This window comes from Sander vitreus, chromosome 17 (assembly GCF_031162955.1).
Source record: "Sander vitreus isolate 19-12246 chromosome 17, sanVit1, whole genome shotgun sequence".
NCBI lineage: Eukaryota > Metazoa > Chordata > Actinopteri > Perciformes > Percidae > Sander > Sander vitreus.
Window position 1 is genome coordinate 10,819,104 of NC_135871.1, and position 23,046 is coordinate 10,842,149.

The following is a 23,046-nucleotide window of genomic DNA, read 5'->3' on the forward strand; positions in this document are numbered from 1 at the left end:
GACTAATTATTGCTAACTAAAATGCTAGTTAACATTAGTAATTAAACTTAAACAGCTAATGTCAGTCGAAACTGCCTGCGAGCTTCTCCTGTACTGTAATTCCTCTACTATGCGACAGTAAGTCGCGTGGTTATGACACAATCGTTAGCCTATTTTTACAAAAACGTCTGCTACGGAGCCATAACGTGAGATACAAGGTAATGGAGCCTTTTATACATTGTCGTGTTTCTTTAGAAATAAACAATGGACAAATAGTCTTTAAACACTTCAGATGTAAAGTTATTTGCTGTCAAAATGGCGCCAAAATGAATGGCAGTCAATGGAATGCTAACGGAAGGGGATGGCTTGTTGGCATCAAAATGGCGCCATAGGAGCTACGTGTTCCGAGGAGAAGCTTACCCCCTTGTGTGTGGCCTATGTGAGAGAGACGCGTGAGTGGCAGAGAGACGGAGGAGAGCAGGGAAAGGAAATGCAGCTGAACGAATGCGCTGCGTGTTTTAAATAGCGTTAAAAAAATAAATAAATAATGAAACGCAATATGTGGTGGCAGGTGTTGATTGTGTGCCGCACCGCCACAAATTAGTCTGTGTGGGAAACACTGAATGCCAAAAACACATACTACTAAGAGGTATATTTATTATAGGCATGTCTGGAGATGTGAATAATCAGTAAAGTTACGCTGCTGTGCCTCGTGCGTTCACTTTCGTCGCATTTCTACACATTGTGTGCCCTGCGGCGCAGAGATTTTTATTCTTTGAGGGGCGAGGTGAAAACCAATCACAATATTTTGTTTACTTCATATTAACAATTCACTTCATACAGTTTATGGAACCTGCAAACAAAAAGAGCTTTAAACGAAATTTCCTAGTGCAAAGTTTTTTACAATATTGTTTTTAACTGATTTATTATTATTTGGTCAAAATTCTTGTTGCCGGTTAACGGTTAAACAGTTAATCATACATTCCAACCCTAAACAATTTGGTAACAATTTAGAAGATTGACCATACATATATTAGATTTCGACCTAGTGTTGTTGGTTTTGAGAAGTGCCAGCTGGAATAATGGCATATTCATCAGGAAACTTGCTTGCTTTTGTTGTATATTTTAGTACGACCCTACCTGGCATGCTCATAGGTGCAAAATGTAGCTTGTGCTGGAGTTAAGCTTCCCTGCAGTAGATGAACCTTTTATAGAGTTTTTTTCAGCTGTCCAGTCCAAGGAAATGAAAGGTGAAACTGCTGTGTCCGAGTTTTTGCGGAGTGCCAAAGCTCTCACACCTTCAGTCAACGCACGCACACACACACACACACACACACACACACACACACACACACACACACACACCACCCTCACACATCTAAATCCACACAAACGCGCTTTTCCTAGCAGAGACTGTTTACCCATCCCCAGCCTTGCAGTATGAGCCAAGCAGTTAGGGGTGGGAGGGGTGACATAGCCGAGGATCAGCCAACCTTCCTCACGCTCTGCACGTAGCACAACCATTAAAATACTGCTCCCTCTGGAAGGAGGCCAGGAGTCAAAGTTTATTTCAGATCACTCCTCTCTTCTGCTCCAGCCCCACCTCTGTGCTATCCCTGTCTGTGCCCCTCTTTCCCTCTCTTTTACACACACACACACACACACACACACACACACACACACACACACACTTTTTTGTAAAAGCTTACTGTATTGCGTCTTACCGACAGGAAGACCTTTGTCAGTTTGACTCCCCCCACCCCCCTCATCTTTATGTTGGAGTTTTGTTGCTTTTCGGCTTTGAAGGCCCTCATACCGTGCATTGCAGTGGTAACCTGCATCACTCAAAAGATGTGAGCACAATGTGGACTGACGCAAGCAACTATGGTCAGATGCATAGGAAAATAAGATTCAGACGTATGTGTGATGTGGATGGGTTTTTTTTACACACTGTGCTTGAAAGGAATTTACACGTACAGAATTTGCAATACAGTTACCAGGACTGCATTTAATAAACCGTGCTTTCACTTCCATGTTGGGCTGCATTCCAGCAAATATAAAAATCTTTGCATCAAATTTAAGGATTGTCCTTATTCACCCTGCATCTCCTATAGTTTTAGTTTCATTTTATTTCTGTCATGCCAAACATTTGGCCCATCCCACATGGGATTACAAAACACCACAAATTTATTTAGCAAATGTATTCCAGTCGCATATTCAAATAATTCGGAGAAATACATGAATACAAGTGTGTGTGTGTGTGTGTGTGTGTGTGTGTGTGTGTGCGCGCGCGCACGCTGGCGTCTAGCGCACACACCAGACGCCAGCCACCACGTCACTTCTGTTTACTGATAGCTATCGTTTACCTCAGGCTAATTAATTAGCTAGTAAGTGGCGATTTTTGGCAGCCAGCCTTCCAAAAGATAGAACAATGAAATTAAATGTTAACCAATCATTAACCATTGACGACAAGCAGGAAACTGAGTCTCAGTTCACTCGTCCGGGAGGCTCTGACACATTTTCCGCACTCCGTGTCCGCGGACAGCTATAGGCTTGTACCGGTTAATGTTCTAATCTGTGCATTATCGGACACATGCAGCCACTTTCCTGAAACCGCTTACGAGTCCACAGCAGCCCGTGGCGTTTATGTCCGAGCCTGTCTCCACCGCCTCCACCTGCAGGTTGTCAACTGTGTGGTTTGGAATGAAAGGGAGAAAACAGGACAGAGTAACACGTCGTAGTTAAGGCGGCAGGCGTGTGTTGCTTAGGCAGCTGCCTTAGCTGCAAAATGCTGCGGGAAACCCTGCAAAGTCTGTCTTTGGTGCATCAAACATTCACATGCTGCGGGCTTAAAAGGTGGCTTTAAAAAAAAAGTTAAATTTATTTTATCCTATAAGCAAAATATAAATTTTGTCTTCGCCTTCTGCTCGAGACATTTGATTCTTTTTTTCCCGTCTGCTCTCTTATATATTACTTTTCTGCTGTGTACTGCAGCCGCGACATTCAGAAAAGTTTTTCACAGGCTGCAGGGTGCGCAAGCAGCTGCATGACAGCTCCCCAAAAGTGAAGCCAAAACATCTTGATCGACCTCCTGGTGAATGGCTGTTAGTTTAGGAAACGCTAAGTCTCGCATTGCTATTATCCCATTATTACCGGTTATCTATTCTGGGATAGGAGAAAAAAAAGCTCTGGCTTTTGCTGTGGTATTTCTTTACACCGATGGCCACCATCCTGGGCGGTGCTAAGCCCAGGATGCAGTGACGGTGCCCTTGCAAAATAGATAGCGGAAGGGTGGAGACATCACCAGATGTCAGGCTTTATCCTAGAACTGTACATCCGGTAGGCAAGACTAGGAAGCACTTGATTTGTTATGCAGCAGGAGATTCTATAAGCGGAGCAAGCATTTTAAACGTCAATATCGCAATCAATCATGTTCAGTTAATTGTGAGACGCCAAAATAGTGATCGCAGTTAATATTCTGTTAATTGAGCAGCCTTAACAGTTGGTATGTAGTACAATACAATTAATCTTATCAGAAGTATGTGGACTGACAGACTTCCATAGTCTTAAGTGATTCTGTTCAACTCCTTCAAGTCCAAATATTTTAAATATAGTGTATCCTATCTTCTCTGCAGAAGGGATACTTTTTCAAGATTCAAACATAGAAAGTCTGACATTACTTCACTTGGCGCGAGAGCAAGTGAAGGAGTTTAGTCTGCCGTGGGTGCTTATAATAATGTTGCTATGGTTTATGTTGATCCAAGTGCATTGAAGAATGTGACGGAACTTGCCTTTTGTTTGTCATATCACTGCTTAGACATGGTGCATGAGGGCTGAATCTGCCCTGTGTGTTTGTGCACGTTCACCACTCACCTCAGCTCCTCCACACAGTTGCATGGTGTCCCCACAAGTGTTGGTTGTAATTTCCAGTGCTCATAGTCTGATATCTGATATACTATTTGCAGTCTAATATTGCAGTCTTCCATGGAAGTCTTATCTCTGAAGAAAAGTCAAGTGCTTCTGTCACAGTCCCCCAGTCTGTACAGTGTGCGAGTCACCGCTTGTGTGTCTTATTTCCCAGGGACTTTTTACACTGTATACAACAAGAGCTTTACACAAGTTCATACAGCTTCACCGCCAACAACCAAGCAGATCATGCAAGTCTTAATAGAGCAGGAAAAGGCAAGGGGAAGTTGACGTGCTGCATGATATCTCCGGTTTATTTTCTCGCTAGTTTAAAGTTTATAATGAGGCAGCTGTGTTGTAAGCTGCCCCTGCTTGTATCAGTCTTGGTGCAGGTGAGGCAGGGACAAAGCCATCTAGCTGTGCCAAGACCGTCTTCTGCATCCACATCACGGGCCAACAATGGCAGTCTGAGCTGCTTCATCCCCCGGTTCATACTGACCGCATCCACACTTGCAGCTGCATTTGCAGCACCTACACACAATGTTTTAAAGCAAAGCACCCTTGACTGTTCCTTCTTTAAGTTCAGGCAGTACTGTTAACTTGTTTAATGACACATAAGATCTAGACATTGAATGCATATGTATGTGCTTTCTGTGTATCTGTTTTTACTAATCATGCTTTTTTATCTTCCTGTCTTCAGGCAATGGTGGCGTGTTACCCTGGAAAGGGAACAGGATACGTGCGCCATGTGGATAATCCCAATGGCGATGGGCGCTGTGTCACATGCATATATTACCTTAATAAAGATTGGACTGCCAAGGTATGTGAGTGATGTGTGGAGGGAATAATGCCTATTAGTACTAGATAATTATTCCAGTTGGAACTTTATTAGATTCTCTTGTTTGCAATTAGCATGTTTGTTATAGACATTGATTCAATTGTGATTTGCAATAATCACTGAAATAACCATCAAAACAAAATGGTTAGCAAAAAGGCCATATGTCGGATGTTCCTGTCACAAGCATATAACAAGAGATTACGTGTCACTAGGTGCTGTTTGGCCACTCTCGCTTATTATAATCCCATTAAAATGCAGAGATCCTGCTAATCCAGCCACACCCAATCAAAGAGAATAGCGCCCCCATTCTACCTTCCACACATCCACTGTTACGCCTGGAGGTAAGTGGATACACAGGCAGACGGAAGACAGAGACTTTAGGTGATACTGTGGTAGTTTATTACTCACCTCATTGCTGAAAAATTACTATATGGATCAAATAAGCATTTCAAACAATTTTGGTGTTTTGGTGCACTTGGGTTTTGGTTGTGTTTTGCTGAAGGAACATTCATAAAATAGTCAAATATTTTAACTTTGAAAAAGCCTATGAGCCTTCCTTTCACTGACGGCATTGTCCTGTGTGACAGAGCCTGCTCACCTGGTGCTCGAAGCAACCACCTGCCCTAGGTCTGATGTGAACAATTGAATACAGGCCTGCCTTCAGTCACAGTGCACATTCAGTGACATTTATAATAAAAAAAAGAAGTTGAGCAAGTGCTCTCAATTTACTTAATCCATGCTTTCTCGTCAATCAATGTATAGATACAATATTGTATTTACAGCATTTTACCATATCTTTGATGGATGTCTAAGATATCACAACTTTATTTAACTTGTAAAATACTGGTTAAAGGTGCAATATGCAATATATTTACTGTATTAAATCCCAAATTGATCACAATATGTAATTTTAAGTCGAGAAAGTGTGTCTGTCAGTCGGGTAGAGAGGACGATGAGGTAGTGGTGTTTCAGCAGTTGTTATCGTAATTTTAGGCCGAGAAAGTGTGTCTGTCAGTGGGGGGGGGGCTCCGCGTGAGCAAGTGCTTTTATGACTGTCAACATAGCCAGCATCTAATGTTAGCTACTCCGCTGTGCTGTGGAATAATGTCTGGCTATGTGAGACTAGCCTTTAGCAACATTGTTGGATGCTGCATTCTCAACATGGCAACCTCCGTGAACTTCAAGACTGGGCAGGAGGGGCCGGGGGAGACGACTCTGTCCAGTATTTTGAATTTGTACTGCAGTAACTATTTAACGGTAGCTGTCTGTATTACATATTGCACCTTTAAAGCGTATTGACGTGTCTCCATCCAAAATCAAACCAAAATTAATTAAACCCACGTACCTCATTAAATTAGATTGTCCATAGCTTTTATGCTTCTCTGATGAGCCGGTGACATGACAAGACACATAAGTAGACAAGAGATTGTCTTCCAGACTTCCTCACATACTTGACCTCCAGACCTGCATATGAAAATTACGTAATTACAGGAAACTCTGTTTTTGCCTCTGGATGTTCGTTTGTGGTAGAGTGCAGACCATGCAAGAGTCGGTCTTCTGGCTATGAGTGTTACTGAACAGAGTATGACCATCAAACAAGCAGTAGGGCAAGTTGAGAGCTATTAGGGACCTGTCTTTTGCAACGATACCTTTTTTTGGTACTTTCGGTAAAAAAAATGTCAGTTGTAGAAAATAATTCCAAACCTATTTACTTAAAACATGTTATTTATTTAGAACTAGGGCTGTCAAAATAACACGCGTTAATTTCGATTAATTAATCTGAGAACAATTAACGCATTAAAAAAGAAAACGCAGATTAATCCATTCCATATTGAGGTTTGACCCGGAGCCGTTCTAGCCACCATTGGACTGTAAAATGAAGGAGGGAGACGAGAATGTTCTGCCTGGATTATTAATTGGAACATTTACTTGTAAAAATCTTCTTCCTGCCAACCCTGGCTACCGAAATCTGGTGCCACTGATATGTCTGCGCTTCTCTCTGATGCTCTGAAACACAAACACTGCTGCACCGGTTCAGGCATCGTTAATTATGTATGCGATTAATTTCGATTAATTAATCACAGAGTATGTAATTAATTAGATTAAATTTTTTAATCGATTGACAACCCTATTTAGAACATTTAACACTCTGTATTGGAATCATCTACAGTGAAATACAGTCACACTACACCGTTTAGCTGTCAGCATTTTAACCGTGTTTTAGCTACTAGCTAACAGTAGTCTAACATCAACGTGACTCTTTTTCTGTGTGCCGATCTGTCGGCCTAATTCTGCTTTGTGATGAATTATGCACAAGTTGAAGGAGCTGTTGAAGGAGCTGATGGGATAGCATTTCACTGGAATTTTATCTTGTACGATTTCATGTGACAAATAAATGTTGTTTGATTGATTGATCAAAATGGCCGCCACTCCGACCATCCAGCTATGTTGATTTGAATGGGAATGTCCGCTCTACTCTCATTCTATTTCTATGAATACAGCTTTTCCTGTTGACACACTGTGCATCAGGTGGGTCATACTGCCCCTATGTTAATCAACTAAGCTGTTGCATGATTTCGATGTTCATGCACAGGCTTCAATTATTCAAACGAGCCATGTTCTGAGACATTTAAATGATTCCAATCTGGTCTCTGATAGGCTGTTTATTAGGGATGAGTGTGTGTGTGTGTGTGTGTGTGTGTGTGTGTGTGTGTGTGTGAGATGAGCTTTGTTTTATACAATTTGGTTGCCTAGATACTGGGGCTCCATTAGAGAATGACATGGCTTTAGAATGTTCAGGTTTAGTTGTTTCAGTTATTTACCCACAATTTTCTCCATCATGTTTTTTTGCAACAGCTTCACGCCTATACACAATTATGAAACTGCAGCCGTGGGTGTCAGGTTAACTGTACTGTAAATCAAACATTTATATTTCATATTTCAGCTCAGATTACACAGTAATATGGTTCATTTTATAGAATTGTATGAAGTATTAAAGCTTAATAATCATCAAAGTCTACAATACTGAAGTATTTGTTATATATTTATTCTCAAGTCCCAGTGTGGTACGTCATGTACTTCTGTAATGCATAACAAGTTGCAACTTTTGAATTATTCCCATGCATCCATGTGACAAAAATAAGTGGGCGGAAAAAGATACAGGCAATCAAAAGTCAAAGTAGAAGAAAATGAATCAGCCATTGGAAATACTTTGCTTTCAGTACAGATTCTCTGCGAATTATGCTTTAAATTCCACCCCAAAAAAGAAATGCTATTCAATATTTTAATTTGTAAATATGAACCCTGATAAAATAGCCCTCTGTAACTGCTGCTATTTTGAGAAACATTGCTCTGAGTGGAATAAGTGAAATAAGATACTTTTTGTTAGGATGCAAAAGTGCTATAAAAAAGTGCTATGTTTTCTATAAAGTGCTTATCTTGCTCAGGTTAGCAGGGGGTGGGAGTGTTTCCCAGCATGCATTTTGTGAGAGGCAAGTACAGGTCACCAGTCTACTACAGCTGACACAGAGACATGCAGACACATTCGCACCACTCGTTGTCATGGCTTCAGTATTCAGCAATCAGTAGTCATCATTCCTGTCATTTCTTCCAGAACCATCCAGCCTTCACACTTAACACATGGCATGAATCACATTGTGGAAAGTAGCACTTTTGTGAAACGTGCTCTCAGCGGGCATAGGGGTGTTAGGTTTGGCTAGATTAGATTTGTGTTACTTGGAAGGGTGTCAGACATTTTCCATCCACTGTTTACTTACCTCGCACAGCAGCTGGATTCTTGTGATATCACAAGATCACGCGAGAATTCACACGATCAAGTACACACAAATCCATCTTGCCAGGCTTTAAGTAATGCGTTTGTGTCCAAACTACTGCTACTAGAAGATACGGGTGTGGTTTAGGTGTGTGTGATGACACCGAGAACACGACTGTTGGTTCAAAGCAACAACTGCTGCGCCTAAAGATTCAAGATTCAAAAAGCTTTATTGTCTAATATATTGCCATGTTAGAAAATGTTCTTCCGATTGAAGGCAGAGTGTGTGTGATGTGTCAGTGGCATGGGTTTTGTATATGTATTGCATTGGGAATGAAGGATGTGTTATATAGTATAATGACTTTTTAGCCAGAGGCACTCTGAACCTTCTTCCTGGTGGTAATAGCTCAAAGCTATGGTGGAGGAGGTGGGAGGCATCCTGGATGATGAAGTTGGATTTTCTTTCCACTGCTTGTATATAAAGATCAGATGGCTGTTTTTGTGGAATGTAGGGGTGGTATGGTTCACAAAATCCACGGTTCGGTTCGTATCACGGTTTTAGGGTCACGGTTTTAGGTTCTGTACGGTTCTTGTTATTTTTTCTTTTAATCTTTAACACTCCAGAAATATACTTCAGCATATGATATATAGCTAAAATTAGCATATTGAATGCATGTTGCACAATACATGCACACAGTGGCAGTTCTATCTATTGTTTTATTTCTGCTGTCATCATAGGTAACATGAAATCCAAAATGTTCCCACGCACCAGACTATATACGACGCTGGTGCATCCTCCAACTCCGGGCAGCCTTCCTCATCTCTCCCACTTGACATTTCTGCACGTGACGTGACCTGCAGCACTCCACACTCCACCTGAGGAGCGGTCGGCTCCTCTCAAAATCTGACGAAAATCTTTTAAACTGACCTTTGTCGATCAAAAAAACAGACAGATTCAGCAACTGTATGGCCTATTTCTCGCTTAAAATGTTTTCAGAAACACTTTTCGATGAACTATTTTCGTAAAATATGAGATCGTATTCAGAACGAGACGCCATTAGAGTCTATTTTGAAATTCGGGAGCAGCAAGAACCACGTGACGCGTTCGTCCAATCAGCTGCCATGTGTTGTGTTTGTCACGCTCATCCCCCTCGTCGTTTCCAGTAAGTGTTTTAACATAGGTGTCGAAAGTGGGCACTACGGCAGTAAGTGGTTAGTGCACATTAACAGTGTACTGATGAACCGTGCGACGCACACATGCCCCGAACCGAGACATACGAACCGAGCGGTTTGGATGTTTTTTCATGAACCGTACCACCCCTAGTGGAATGCCTATGATCTCAACGGCTTGCCTGGCTATCCGAGCCAGCTTTCTCTTATATTTGTTTGGTAGGAAGCTATACCAAGTTTTGATGTTGAAAGCGATGACAGACTCTATCAGTGACTGGTATACTCTGGATAGAATGTCCTGTCTCACTTCAAATCCTTTTAAGACTTCTGAGGAGACACATGCGCTGTTGGGCCTTTTGGTAAATTGTGGCAACACAGTTCCTTGGTCTTGGTGATGTTAAGCTCCAGTGAGCTTCTCTTGAACCAAAGTGCCATTGTGTTGACATACTGCTTGTAAGTGGACAGGGAGTCGTCATCAGTGAGGTTGGCCACCAAGGCCATGTCATCTGCATACTTAAATAGCTTGAGTCTGTTGCTGCTGCAGGTGATCTCATTTGTATAGATGGAGAATAGGACAGGTGACTACGCACAGCCCTGAGGCACTCCGGTGTTTAAAATAGTGTTGGTGGACTTAAACCCATTTAAACTCACATGATGTGGTCTGTCCTTTAAAAACTCCTTAATCCAGAGTGTCAGAGTTGGGCTAACTTGCAGCTGTTGGAGGCGGTGCAGAAGAGTGTTGATGTTCACTGTATTGAATGCAGATGAGAAATCCATAAATAAGATCCTGACAAAGGAGTTGGGAGAGTCAAGGTGTCTTGTTACAGTGTCCAGAAGAGTCAGGCTGGCATCCTCTACACCTCGCTTTGATTTATAAGCAAACTGTAGTGGGTCCAAGCTCTCTCCGACCATGGTGATGAGTTCATCTGCAACAACTCTCTCCATGCATTTGCAGAGGATGGAGGTAAGTGCCACAGGTCTGAAGTCATTCATCGCTTTGACATTGGGTCGTTTGGGAACAGGTATGATGTCCAATGCCCTGGGTACAAAGCTGGCATCAAGGAACAGCTGGAAAAGTTGTGTCATCACACCAGCTAGCTGAGGTGCACACTCCTTTTAAGATGCGTCCCTTCAGTCCATCCGGGCCAGGAGCTTTGGTAGAATGGAGACGGTAAAGATGGAGGCAACCCTCTTCGCCACACAGATGGATTCAGAGCAATGGCTCATGTTGTGTGGGATCCAGCTAGGGCTGGGCGATAAAACAATCTCGATATGGGATCGCAATAAAATTTGGGTCGATAACGATGATTAACTTGGACATATTTTACTCGATGGATAGATCTAACAGCCTATCACACAGCAGAAATAAACACCATTCCATTTCAGAAGGTGGCGGTAATGTGCACCAAAAGTTGTTTGCCAACCGCCGAAAAAACATCAATAGAAGTAGTAGTTTTTGGCTTGCACGTCAAAGTACACACCCATTGCCTACACAGAGCATTGTATGAGCTACCGGCGGTGAAGAAAATGGACGAAATGAGTGGAACCGAGGGGCATAGGCAAGAAAGCAACGTCGAAAGTGAACTTGCGTTATCTTCCAAAGCCGAGGTCGCCGACGTCAATTATATGGAAGTGGTTTGGATATCTCAAAAGTGACGAAGCGCAGATTAACACGGTCTGCAAAATATGCCGTCAGTCCATGTCGACCAAGACGGGAAACACAGCACATCTTTCCATCCCAGCGACCACACAGAGTGTTTGAAAATGCGGGCCCATGTTAACGTTAGTCCGCCCACAAGTTTTGTCCAATGTCCTAGTGGTTCTAGTGCTGTTAGCGGGGCTGAAAAACAACAATTAATCGTGTCGTCTTTTGCGACAATTGCCCCATATGAAAAGTGATCAAAAAAGAGCAAGGATATAACCAGCGCAGTTACTTTATCGCGAAAGACATGATGCCCCTGAGCACAGTGGAGAAAGACGGATTCGGGAAATTGATTAAAGTGCTGGACTCGAGGTATGAACTCCCAGGTAGAAAATACTTTTCCAAAATGGCACTGCCTCATCTTTACGAAGTGTGCCGTGGAAAGCTGGAAATTCAGCTAAGGGATGTGAGATACTTTGCCTCAACCGCCGACCTATGGTCCAGCCGTACATCAGCCATATATGAGCTTCACAATTCATTACATAGAAGAGGAGTGGACTCTTCAAAGCAGATGCTTGCAGACGGCATATTTTCTCAAAGACCATACGCCGAAAGGATCAGCCAGGGGCTGGAGGATGCACTCGCATCTTGGGGCCTTAGTGATAGGGTTGGGTACCGAAACCCGGTTCCACTATGGAACCGGTTCCTACGCAAACGGTAGTATTCGGACCGGATTAGAATGCAAAGTTTGGTTCCTCATTTCAGTTCCGACTGAAATATTTTCCCTCTGTCGCTCCGGACAGCGGCAGACTTTTTTTTTTTTCTTTCTCCCTTTTCTGCCGAGTGGCGCACGTGCCAGCTCGCGGTGTGAAGCGCGTGTCCGCACTATTCTCTGACATGCACTCTACAACCACTGCTGATAGACGGCTTTTTGTTTAAAATATCACACTTTATCTGTAGTCTACCGTTAGCTAGCTATCGTAAATGTAGGCTGCTTTTAAAATGCCATATTTTCCCTCTGGGCTCACCAAAACGGACGTAAAAGCATATTAACCATTCACTGCACGTGATCACTAGTAAACATATTACACTAGCTCTGCTAGTCTGTCGTTCAGGACAAGAACCTGTAGCCTGGTGGTGGGGGAAGCGAGACAGCCTCCCCAAATTGTCTGCCCTTTCAAACTCATACCTGTGTGTACAGGCCTCTTGAACACCATCTGAGAGAGTTTTCTCCTGTGCAGAACATGCCATAAGTCAGGAGAGGTGTCGTATCTTGCCAGAGAAGGCAAATATGGTCATTTTTCTGCAAAAGAACTGCTAGAGTTTGAAGCTGGTTGGCATACCAACTCAACAACATTTTGTTGTTACTTGTTAATAGTGTAACTGTTATTTGTTAAATTATAGTAGTTGTGTGTTAGGTGACTGAGGTTTACTTATTATATATGTAAGTACTTTAAAACATTAATATTTTATTTTTAAAAAACTCCATAAAAGAGCCTTTAATTTGTCATTTTTCAGTTTTTCAAGAATCTGTTTAGGAATCGGAATTGTTTTAAAAGTACCGGTTTGGCATCAAAATCAACCCTACTTAGTGAAGACAGACAGGTGTGCATCACCACGGACAATGGGGCAAACGTTGTCAAGGCTGTTTCACTTAAAGATTGGACTCGCCTGCAGTGTTTTGGTCACCGGCTGCATCTAGCCATTGGTAAGTTAATGAACACATCCCTTTGGCAGAGGAAATATAATAATGATAACTAACTATAATACTAGTCATAACAATAATGTTGAATTATCACAAAAGCTGTAATTTGTATTATCCTCTTTGCCAAGTTACAAGTACAAGTTTTACAGCATGTGCCTATTCTGTTTTCTTCTTTATCTTCAGAGGGAAGTGTGAGAGAGAAGAGAATCCAAAGAGCCATGGGTGTGTGCAAAAAAGTGGTCAGTGCTTTTTCTTTCTTATGGAAAAAGAAAAGACAACTAGCAGCTGCTCAAGAGGAGCTCAAACTACCCAAGCACAAGTTGATCACAGAATCACCCACCAGGTGGGGGTCCCGCCATGCAACAATGGCACGAGTGCTGGAGCAGGAGAAGGCCATTGCAAAGGTTTTATCAGCTGATTAAAAAAACAAGGCACTTGGTTCCCTCATGGCAGGACATTGATGTCCTGGAGTCTGTCCACAAGGCTCTAAACCCACTTGTTGACTTCACTGATGCCCTTTCTGGTGAAGCATATGTGAGTGTGTCTTACCTGAAACCTGTGCTGCAGCTCTTTAATGAGGAGGTGTTGAAACCAGAAGCTGATGACTCAGAGCTCAACCATCATCAGCTGTCTGAATGAGAAATATGATGATGCTGCCACTGATGACCTCCTGAACATGGCATCCCTAGTTGATCCTCGGTTCAAGACCCGCTACATCAAAGATGACAAGGTTGAGGCTGTGAAATCCAGAGCTGTGGCTCAGATGCTGGATAAATGTCGGAGCACATCGCAAGCTACTCTCGCATTCAGATCTACTGTACCGGGGGGAGGCAGAGGAGATGCTGCAGCAGCTACACCAGCCAAAATGCAGAAGAATACACTGGGCAGCTTTTTCAAGAAGTCCTACTCTCTTGCTACTTCTGGTCAGTTTGAAGCCAGACACTGTGGACAGACTAGTCTTTCTGGCCAAAAACCTATAATGGGGTTACAAATGATGTGCACTAGCTAAAAGATATAGCATAATGACTGGTTTACAATTACAATCAGTCCCTCCAGAAAAACGTGACTATGCGATCGCATAATTCAATGCATAATCAGCCAAAGTCTGCATATTTATGCGGGGGCTGCATTTTTTCAAATACGCCGCACTTTCGCCGCATAAATTGCCGATTTCTGCGCAAAATTGGCGATTTCTTCATAATCCCGCATTTTCGTTGCAAAAAATGTCACATATATCTTAGCAAAAAGTTGAAAAATGTTGCATTTACTTCACACAAGAGCAGCCATTTTCCCCTGTTGCCATGGGAACGTTATGAAGTGATGTAATTACGCGACGTGAACATCATCGAAAAAGCTGCAAACCCCGCGATAAAGCCATGATGACACCGCAGTTTTTGCAAGTTCCCGCAATTTCATCGCATAAAATTGCATAAATATCCTGCATATTCCATCGCATTTTTTAAGAAAACGTGCCACATAATCAAGGATTTTTGAAAAACTCCGCATTTTTCTGGAAGGACTGTACAATGTTTACATTTTGTACTTTTTACTCAGATTTCTACCTCTAAAACATGTGAGTGATGCAAAACCAGTACATAATTAATGTTATGTTACAGTTGAGTACTTAAATGTGCCAGGGCTTTTGTGATACACTTGATGTTTGCTGCCCTGCCAAAAGGAACGTGATAGCAGTCACAGCTTTTTGTTTTATTTACATTTGCATTTACATTACTAAATTGTACTGTTTTGTTAAGGCAGACAAAGCATGTTTGCACAGTTAACTGTTAAATTATGTTCTATTTTTTATGTTAATTCATTTATATATTATAAAGTTTAACTAATTAACCCTCTGGTTTCTCCAGGCTTCAGTCATTATCAGGATACTCTTCAAACTGGCTGCATTATCAAATTATATATCGTGATAAATATCGATATTGATCAATATGGAAAAAATTATCGTGATCATATTTTTTGCCATATCGCCCAGCCCTAGATCCAACCCTCAGCAGGATCTGCATTGTTGAACCTGGCATAGAAAGTATTCAGTTCCTCTGCAAAGGCAACAGGATCTGGGCATTGGATCGTGCCAGCATTCTGAGTCCTGCCCATCATGGTGTTAAGACACTTCCAGGCATCCCTCACATCTCCCCTGGTGAACCTCTCCTCCATTTTGTTCTTATAATTAAGCTTGGCAAGCTTGATCTTATGCTTTAAAGCTTTTCTGAGATCTTGGACACATTGTTTCCTTGAATAAAAGCAAATTTAGACAGTATTTGAGCTCTTTTGTAATCCTAGGCTTGTTATTAACAACTATCTTGACTTGTTTAGATGGAATTGACACTGTCTGCACAGAATGATAGATAGATATATATATATATAGAAGAGCAAATGGACTCATTAAGTGTGTTCAAGTCACCATTGCAGGCCTCAAAGAACATTTCCCAGTCTGTGAGCTCAAAGCATCCCCTCAGCCTTTCTACAGATTCAGTATTCTAGACATGGGTGGTTTTTGTCTGAATCTTCTGTGTTTTTAATGTATTTAGGCAGTAGTAATATCACATTATGATCTGACAGACCAAGGGCAGGACGGGGCTTGGATACATATGCACCTGGAATGTTTCTAAAACATAAATCCAGCGTCCTATCCAATCACGTTGCTGATGTGACATACTGCTCTAATTGGGGGAGTAATGGGGTGACGTCACAGCTGTTGAAATCCCCAAGCAGAAACACGGGCTGACCAGGTGCCCTGGAGGCGGCATTGTTGTAGCATTCTGAAATGCGCTCTGATGCAAGTTTGTTGTCAGGACCAGGTACATAAACAAGGATCACAGTTATTTGTTGGAATTCACGGGGTAGATAGTGGGGACGAGTCGACACCACCATAATTTCATAGTTGCGAGAGCAGTGCCTCTCACGAACAGTATAGTTCGTTGCCCACCTGTCATTAATAGCCATGCAAAGACCGCCCCCGACTGATTTCTCCGTTCTCCCCGTGTCCTGATCATAGCGAATTAATGTGGGGTTCAAAAACAAACTGACCAACCTGCAACACTAAACATAACAAACAGTGTTCCAGCCAATAAACGACAAAAAGGATTTGGGGGTGGTGGTTGGGGGGTTAGTGCCATAGATGTATTAGTGCGCGGAAGGGAGGGAGACGGGATGAGGAGGAGGGAGGGGCGGGCGGTTTGACAATACTTAGAACTAGAGATGTTCCGATACCAGTATCTGTTTCGGCTCCGATACTGCCTAAAACGCTGGTATCGGGAAGTACTGGAGTTCATGCACCGATCAGATACCACGTAAGAAAGCCCTAAAGAACATCTACATTAAAGTAGTTTGTTTATGTTCTTTTTCCATTATAACTGACTGTCAAACTGGATAAAAAAAGAAAGTTCTGTGGCGTTCATTGTTTGTGTTTGTTCATGTTTCACAAAGAGTTTAACCTGAGCCAGACCGACAACAAAGCGAGAAATCATATCACATCCATACAGGGATAGTAGTATACAGTTGTTAAAACATAATAAAATATATGACACACTGGTATCGGATCGGTACTCTGTATCGCCCGATATGCAAGTTCAGGTATCGGAATCGGTATCGGGAAGCAAAAAATGGTATCGGGCCATCTCTACTTCGAACGTCAACAAGAAGTAACGTCACCCAACATCTTTAACTTCAAACATGAAATGGCGGTCAATATAAACAACACAGGAGTTAAAACGCAAAAACACATATCACTGGGTTGAGATTCAAGTTTAAGATTTCCTTTATTGTGATTCTCTAATGTATTTGCATACATAAAAAATACAAATGATGATCCCCAAAGAGCGATCAGAGCGGAGTAGAAAACCTGCGGTCCATTGCGCACAGCTGACTCTTGCCTATACTGCCTAAACGAAACAAAATATATTGCTTTGCGCAGCGTCGTCCATTCCAAAAAAAGTGCCAATGTGTAGTTGTTGAGGAGCCGATAAACGGAACCGATTTTATTTATTTATTTTTACAGGTACCCGGTACTTTTGGAATCGGTTCTAATCTGGAACCGGGTTTCGGTTCCCAACCCTAATCCAAAAGCAGTTCCCACCTAAAAGACTGCACTAAAGATCAAAATAATAACTTATGCTGAGGCATTTTTACTTATTGGATTGTATTAGTGTGCATTTTTCTTTCTAACTTAAAAAAATAAAAAACATTTCAAAAGTCAGTTGGGGTCTGTTTTGGGTTACAGCATAGTGTATCATACAGTATACTGCTTGTATCCATCCAGACTTTTAACGTACATCACATCTTTGGGTTGTAATGTATTGTCATTTGCATTTAGTCTAATTCAGCTTGATGTAGATCAGAAGATAATGCCCTGCAGGCAAGGGGTCATCCTGTGCTCACTCTTATCATTTACAGGCTGCCAGCCTGAATGTAAGGCTTTATGTGCAGTCAAACAGTTGATAAAAAACAGTGGTGCTTGAGCTGCTTACATGTTGCAAAAAGAAAAATAATTCTCCTGTCTTCTATGACCCCATTGTGCTTAATTTAGTTTTGTCACACCACCGGCATTCCCCCCCATTCAAATAGTATAAATGGGAATAGCATTACTTTCCCGACAAAGGGTGTGAACCTTTTTGCTCTGCTGGTTTGCGTGTGAAGAGAGGGGCCTATCATATCAGCTGTGTGAGAGTTTAAGCGGCACGCTTGCAGCAATCTGCTTTTTCACTCTCCAGGTCCTTTATCCAGCTAGAGCAGTTTTCCTGTGGGTTATTCTTCCTATCCCTCCACAGGAAAGCCGTCCCCCCGCTGTTGCTTCCGATCCTGAGCTTTCCTCTTAGCCCTTAGTTGGACAACCCTTTTCCTTAACATTGTTGTCCTATGTTCATAATTTTGAAAGCCCGACATGAGATATATTTAAGTGGATCTTTCGTATGAGTGATACATGCAGTTTTTAAGAGACTTCATCTGCTTTCCCTGAATGTTTACTTTTCAATGCGGATGAACACAACAGGAATATAAAAAAATTTAAAAAAAACCCCGTGATCACTGGAGAGGCTTCACTACAGTCTCCTTACCTTCCTGCTATTGCTTTGTTCTGATTTGTATACATAACGAGGTTGTTTCTTCTTGTTCTGGTCTTTCAGGAGCACGGTGGCCTTCTTCGTATCTTCCCAGAAGGAAAGGCCCAGTTTGCCGACATAGAGCCCAAATTTGACCGTCTGCTGCTGTTCTGGTCTGACAGACGGAACCCTCACGAGGTTCAGCCCGCCTTTGCCACCAGGTCAGCATCCAAGTCGGTCCACTGCACACACTCAGATCATCCGGCCTATTATGCAGTGACTTATTCTATCTCTAATTGTCTCCGCAGGTATGCCATCACGGTGTGGTATTTTGACGCAGATGAGCGTGCCAGAGCTAAAGAAAAGTACTTAACGGGTAGGTTTTGATGTACAAACTACACAATCCTGCTTCCATTGTTTCAGGCCCTCATTGGGGTTTTTTATGCTTTTGACATCATATCTTGTGTTTGTGTTTCCTCTGTGTGCAGGTGCAGGAGAAAAAGGAGTAAAGGTTGAACTTGGTAAACCATCAGATCCCAGCTAGGGGGGCCCTGCATTTCCTACAGCCATTAAGTGCTCTATCTGTAAAGTGGCCTATAGAGAGAGAGAGAGAGAGAGTGTGTGTGTGTGTGTGTGTGTGTGTGTTACATGGCAAAACGGCAGACTTTTGCGTGAGTGGGTGGAAGATCCATTCTTATGGAGACAAAACAAACAAAAACAGTGATTTCTGTTTGTTTTCCGCAAACTGGGGCAACCCAGAGGACCTTGAATGTCATGACATTTTACTGAAAGGGATTGTGTGTTTTTTGTCTTTTACCCCTTTCACCTCTTTGGTGAAAAGCGCTTACAGCTTACATTTTCAGAAAATCAACAGGAATTAAGCTTCCAGAGAATCTACATCTTTTGCATATTGTTTTGCAGTTAATTTCTTAAAGGTACAGTGTTCTGCATATGCTTAATGTGTTATGCTTTTCACATGGAATTAGCTGTTATAAGCTACTGTATTGCAAAATGTACTTGAGGTTGCAATAATACGAGGACTGATCTGAATTAAAAAAACAACCTTTTTTCTGAGAGAAATTGTTTGGTCTTAGTTTGAATTCAATTATTTTCAGCACAGTAGATGCTAACTGTCATTTGTTGCCTTGTGCCTCCTACACTCTCTTAATACAACTCATTTAAATTAGCACAGCTTTAGGGAAAAACATACAACTGACAGCAGTATGACTACTGCCTCTCAAGCTGTCCTGTTTGCACTATATGTAGTTTCATGCTGCCCTCTGCAGGCCTACAGTGTATTCCACCTGTTTTGTCTGATTTTCTGGACCCCAGCATTAATTAGATTTCCTATGATGGAAATAAAATTCTTCACTCTGAGAAGTGAGAGGAAAAACATACTTAGCTTTAGGACAACCATCAGCAAATTCAACTTTTCCCCCCAATCATTGTCTTTACTGTTCTGAAAACTACAGCGTATCAGCAAATATCACTAAAACTGAAAATAAGATAATAGGTGCTTTCCGACCGGATAGTACTTGTACTTTTTAGAGGAAAAGTACACTTCTAAGCAGTTCTAAGAACTACTCTCCCCCAAAATCTTTTTTTCTGTTTGCATTCCCACTGGCCAAGTGGCCATAAGGACTGGTAGGAGGGGTAAGAGAGTGACGCAAGCACGGCAACGGTCTTTATAGCATCGTCACATACAACAACAACAACAAATGATGCTAATACTTGTGCACTTTTCCTATATTAAATGCACGTCCATTCTCATAGTAATTCACGTAATGTTTTGCTCAACACAGACGGGGCTTTATTATACTCGGAACAGACCCCACCTCTGCCTGCTGCTGCGCTGTGGACGTGTGTGTGTGTGTGTGTGTGTGAGACTGTGTGTGTGACGGCCGGCGAGCCGCAGGACACGCTTGTGGAGTTTAACTCCGAAAAGACAGTTAACCACAGGTTCCCGTTAATCTTATGATGGACATGTGTTGTGATATTTAAACAAACGAACCATCAACGGCGAAATAAAAAAGCCTCTTATTTACGAGAGCGGTCTGAGAGACCTCCAGCTTACCGCGAGGTGTCCGAGCATGACTGGCCGAGCGACGAGCTAGAAGCCGGGGCAGGCGCTTGCTGGCTGTCGCCTCACTTGATGGGGCTTCTGAACTCCGAAAACTTTGAAGCAAATTGCCAATTCGGCATCAATTTTCGCAAGACTGCCTATATTCAAAATCTAAACAGTTAATTTCTCGCCTAAAACGTTGTCAGAAGTGAATTTAATGATGAATAAGATGGTGAAAATTGTTAAAGATGTCCCTTTGTTGCTCTGTCTGCAAGTTTCCGAGTTGGCAGTGGGCGTGACTTATAAATTCGACCAATCAAGTACACCTAGGAAAAAGGAAAAGACCCTGCTCTGAAGTAGGAGCTAAAAAAGTACGCTACTGAGGCCAGAGGAACTTAAAAATCGAAAAAAGTGTTCTAGGAACGTTTAGTTCTAAGAACTGCAAAAATCCCTCCGGTCGGAAAGCCCCTAATGTGATTAAAGTGTTATATTGATCATGTGGCACATTCTACTATCACCCAGTACATTATTGTATAAATGGCTTTGCAAATGGATTTTTCTAAGGTTATTTAATCTCCTGCACTATGTACCATTTGTTTTAGCCTTTGATGGCTGAAGTGATCAATGGCTTTATATTTACAATGTATGCATTAGATGACAAACAAATTAGTGCTCTAATAAAAATGAGTCACTAATCTAACATTTTAAAACCAATGCAGACCTTTTCCAAGACTTCCAATCTCTTAAACGTGAGCCTTGCAAGTACATACATTGTGAGAATGTTTTTATATTACATATATACAAAACAAATCACTTTCTAAATTTGAAAGTATTGTTTTCGGTTAGATTCCTGGGTACATAATGTATTTAGTGCTTTTAAAATGCAACCATTTATTAAAAACGGCTCATCATTAAAATACTGGTCTTTTTGTTCTGCCACAAATTCTAATGTTCCATTATCAGAAGGATGTTTGGGCTTTTAATGTCCAACTCTGAACCAGTTTCAGCTGTACTCAGTTACAACCAGCATCCTTACCAGGTGCCTGAACCACCTAAACTGGCTCCTTTCGATGCAAAGGACAGTCCCTCCAGGATTTCGCGGCCTTTTTTTGAGATTGTTGCAGCCCAAAATGCCTGATTTCGCGGGAGTTTTTGTAAAAAGTTGTGATAAAAGTTGCGATGTCTTTTGTATGTTTGTTGCAATGAAGTTGCGGGAGACAGTGAAAGTTGCAAAAAAAGTTGCGATTTTTTTTTTTTCTTTTTTTTTTTATAGTTCTTTAAAAATAAAAAGGAAACTTGTTTTGGGGAGAATAAAATTACTTTGGGCTGAGATTTCCTAGTAACCTTACCAAAAAGGCTCAGGATGCTGAAAATGTTGGTATAATATGAAAATGTCTGGTGGATTTAAGACAAAAAGTAATATATTGAATGTCTGTCAGTAGCTTGTTGATCTTTACATTGTTCGTTAATTTCCTAACCTGGCCTGCGACACACATTCATGGTTTGATAAAGTAACGTTACTTATTGGACTTTAACTTATCATTGCACTTACAATAACGAGCATAGCTGTCCTCAATTTAGGTCATCGTGTCGTCTCATCTCCGGTTTTTCCTGCAGCGTGTGTGTGTGTGTTCGCGAGCTGAGAAGCCCCAGCCACTGCAGAAAGCCGACAGGATTGAAACAGCAGCAGCTTTCAGCGACTTTAGAGGAAAAAAAAAAAACGTCACAGCGTACATTGATGTTAAAATGTATACAGGTTGGCAAGACGGTCTGAAATGTTTTGTTGGTAAATGTGAGATGTTCGAGTCAGTCACGCACGTCTCGTCTTCATCAGAAACCAAGGAAATGATCAACCTGTGGCCATTCTCACTCCCACTTGGTCATTGGCTCAATCACATACTGACGGCACGTGGGACTGCTGGGATTGGTTGAAGTTGCGGGAAACTTAAGGTTATTGGTCAAATTTGCGGAAAAGTTGCGGTGATTGGTCAAAATTGCGGGTCGCACCAAATTCGCGGCGATTGGATGAATTTGCGTGAATTGGCGCGATCGCGAAATCCTGGAGGGACTGAAGGAGCAGTGGCTGAGTTCCTCACGATGACTGAGTTTCTCACCCTGTCTCTAAGGGAGACGCCAGCCTCCTGAGAAAACCCATTTTGACTGCTTGTACCCGTGATTTAGTAATTTGGGTCTTGACACAGCCTTCATGACCACAGGTGAGTGTAGGAACCAAAATTGAGCTCTTAGATTGAGAGCTTTGCCTTTCGGCTTAGATCTCTTTTTTTCATCACAACGGTGCTGCTCTGATTCTCTGGTCAATCTCCCGCTCCATTGTCCCCTTACTCGCGAACAAGACCCCGAGGTACTTGAACTCCTTCACTTGGGGTAAGGACTCATCCCCTACCTGGAGAAGGCACTCCATCGGTTTCCTGCTGAGAACCATGGCCTCAGATTTAGTAGTTCTGATCCTCATCCCAGCCGCTTCACACTTGGCTGCGAACCGATCCAGTGAGTGCTGAAGGTCACCGACCGATGATGCCATCAGGACCACATCATCTGCAAAAAGCAGCGATGAGATCCCCAGCCCACTGAACTGCAACCCCTCCCCACCACGACTACGCCTCAAAACGCCTGTCCAAGAATATCACAAACAGGATTGGTGCATACCTGCAAACAAGTCAGCTTTACGGTAAAAATCGCCGTTTTGAATGGGAAAATGTCATCCACGTGGATGTGTAGATCCGAAGAGTTTTTTATTTTGTGGGGCGGGGGTGTCCGAGACCCGGTGCTATACGGCACCGGTCCATAACGACCGTTATCTACCGGACTGAATTCCAACGCGGTTTCGGTGCCAATGAAATGCCTGCGCTTCTTTCTGATGCTCGGAAAAAGCGGGCGTTAGAGGCAACCTAAACATTGCC

At 42.2% G+C, this 23,046-nt stretch overlaps 1 protein-coding gene across 3 annotated transcripts in view; it reads left to right on the forward strand.

Moving 5' to 3' along the window:
* The window catches only part of egln1a (egl-9 family hypoxia-inducible factor 1a), a 50,111-nt gene extending 29,592 nt beyond the window's left edge, over positions 1-20,519 (forward strand). The window contains exons 2-6 of one of the 3 annotated variants that reach the window (XR_013503307.1): positions 4,586-4,705; positions 12,826-13,015; positions 13,196-13,935; positions 15,000-15,164; positions 18,148-18,237. Coding sequence is in view for 1 of the 3 variants with exons in the window: in XM_078272596.1 (XP_078128722.1) it covers positions 4,586-4,705; positions 18,148-18,284; positions 18,372-18,439; positions 18,552-18,607 (381 nt within the window). In the remaining 2 variants the exon portion in view is untranslated. Of the gene's footprint in view, positions 1-4,585; positions 4,706-12,825; positions 13,016-13,195; positions 13,936-14,999; positions 15,165-18,147; positions 18,285-18,371; positions 18,440-18,551 lie in introns of those variants that run through there. The other 2 variants (XR_013503308.1, XM_078272596.1) reach the window with 2 other exon arrangements.
* The last annotated feature ends 2,527 nt before the right edge of the window (positions 20,520-23,046 follow it).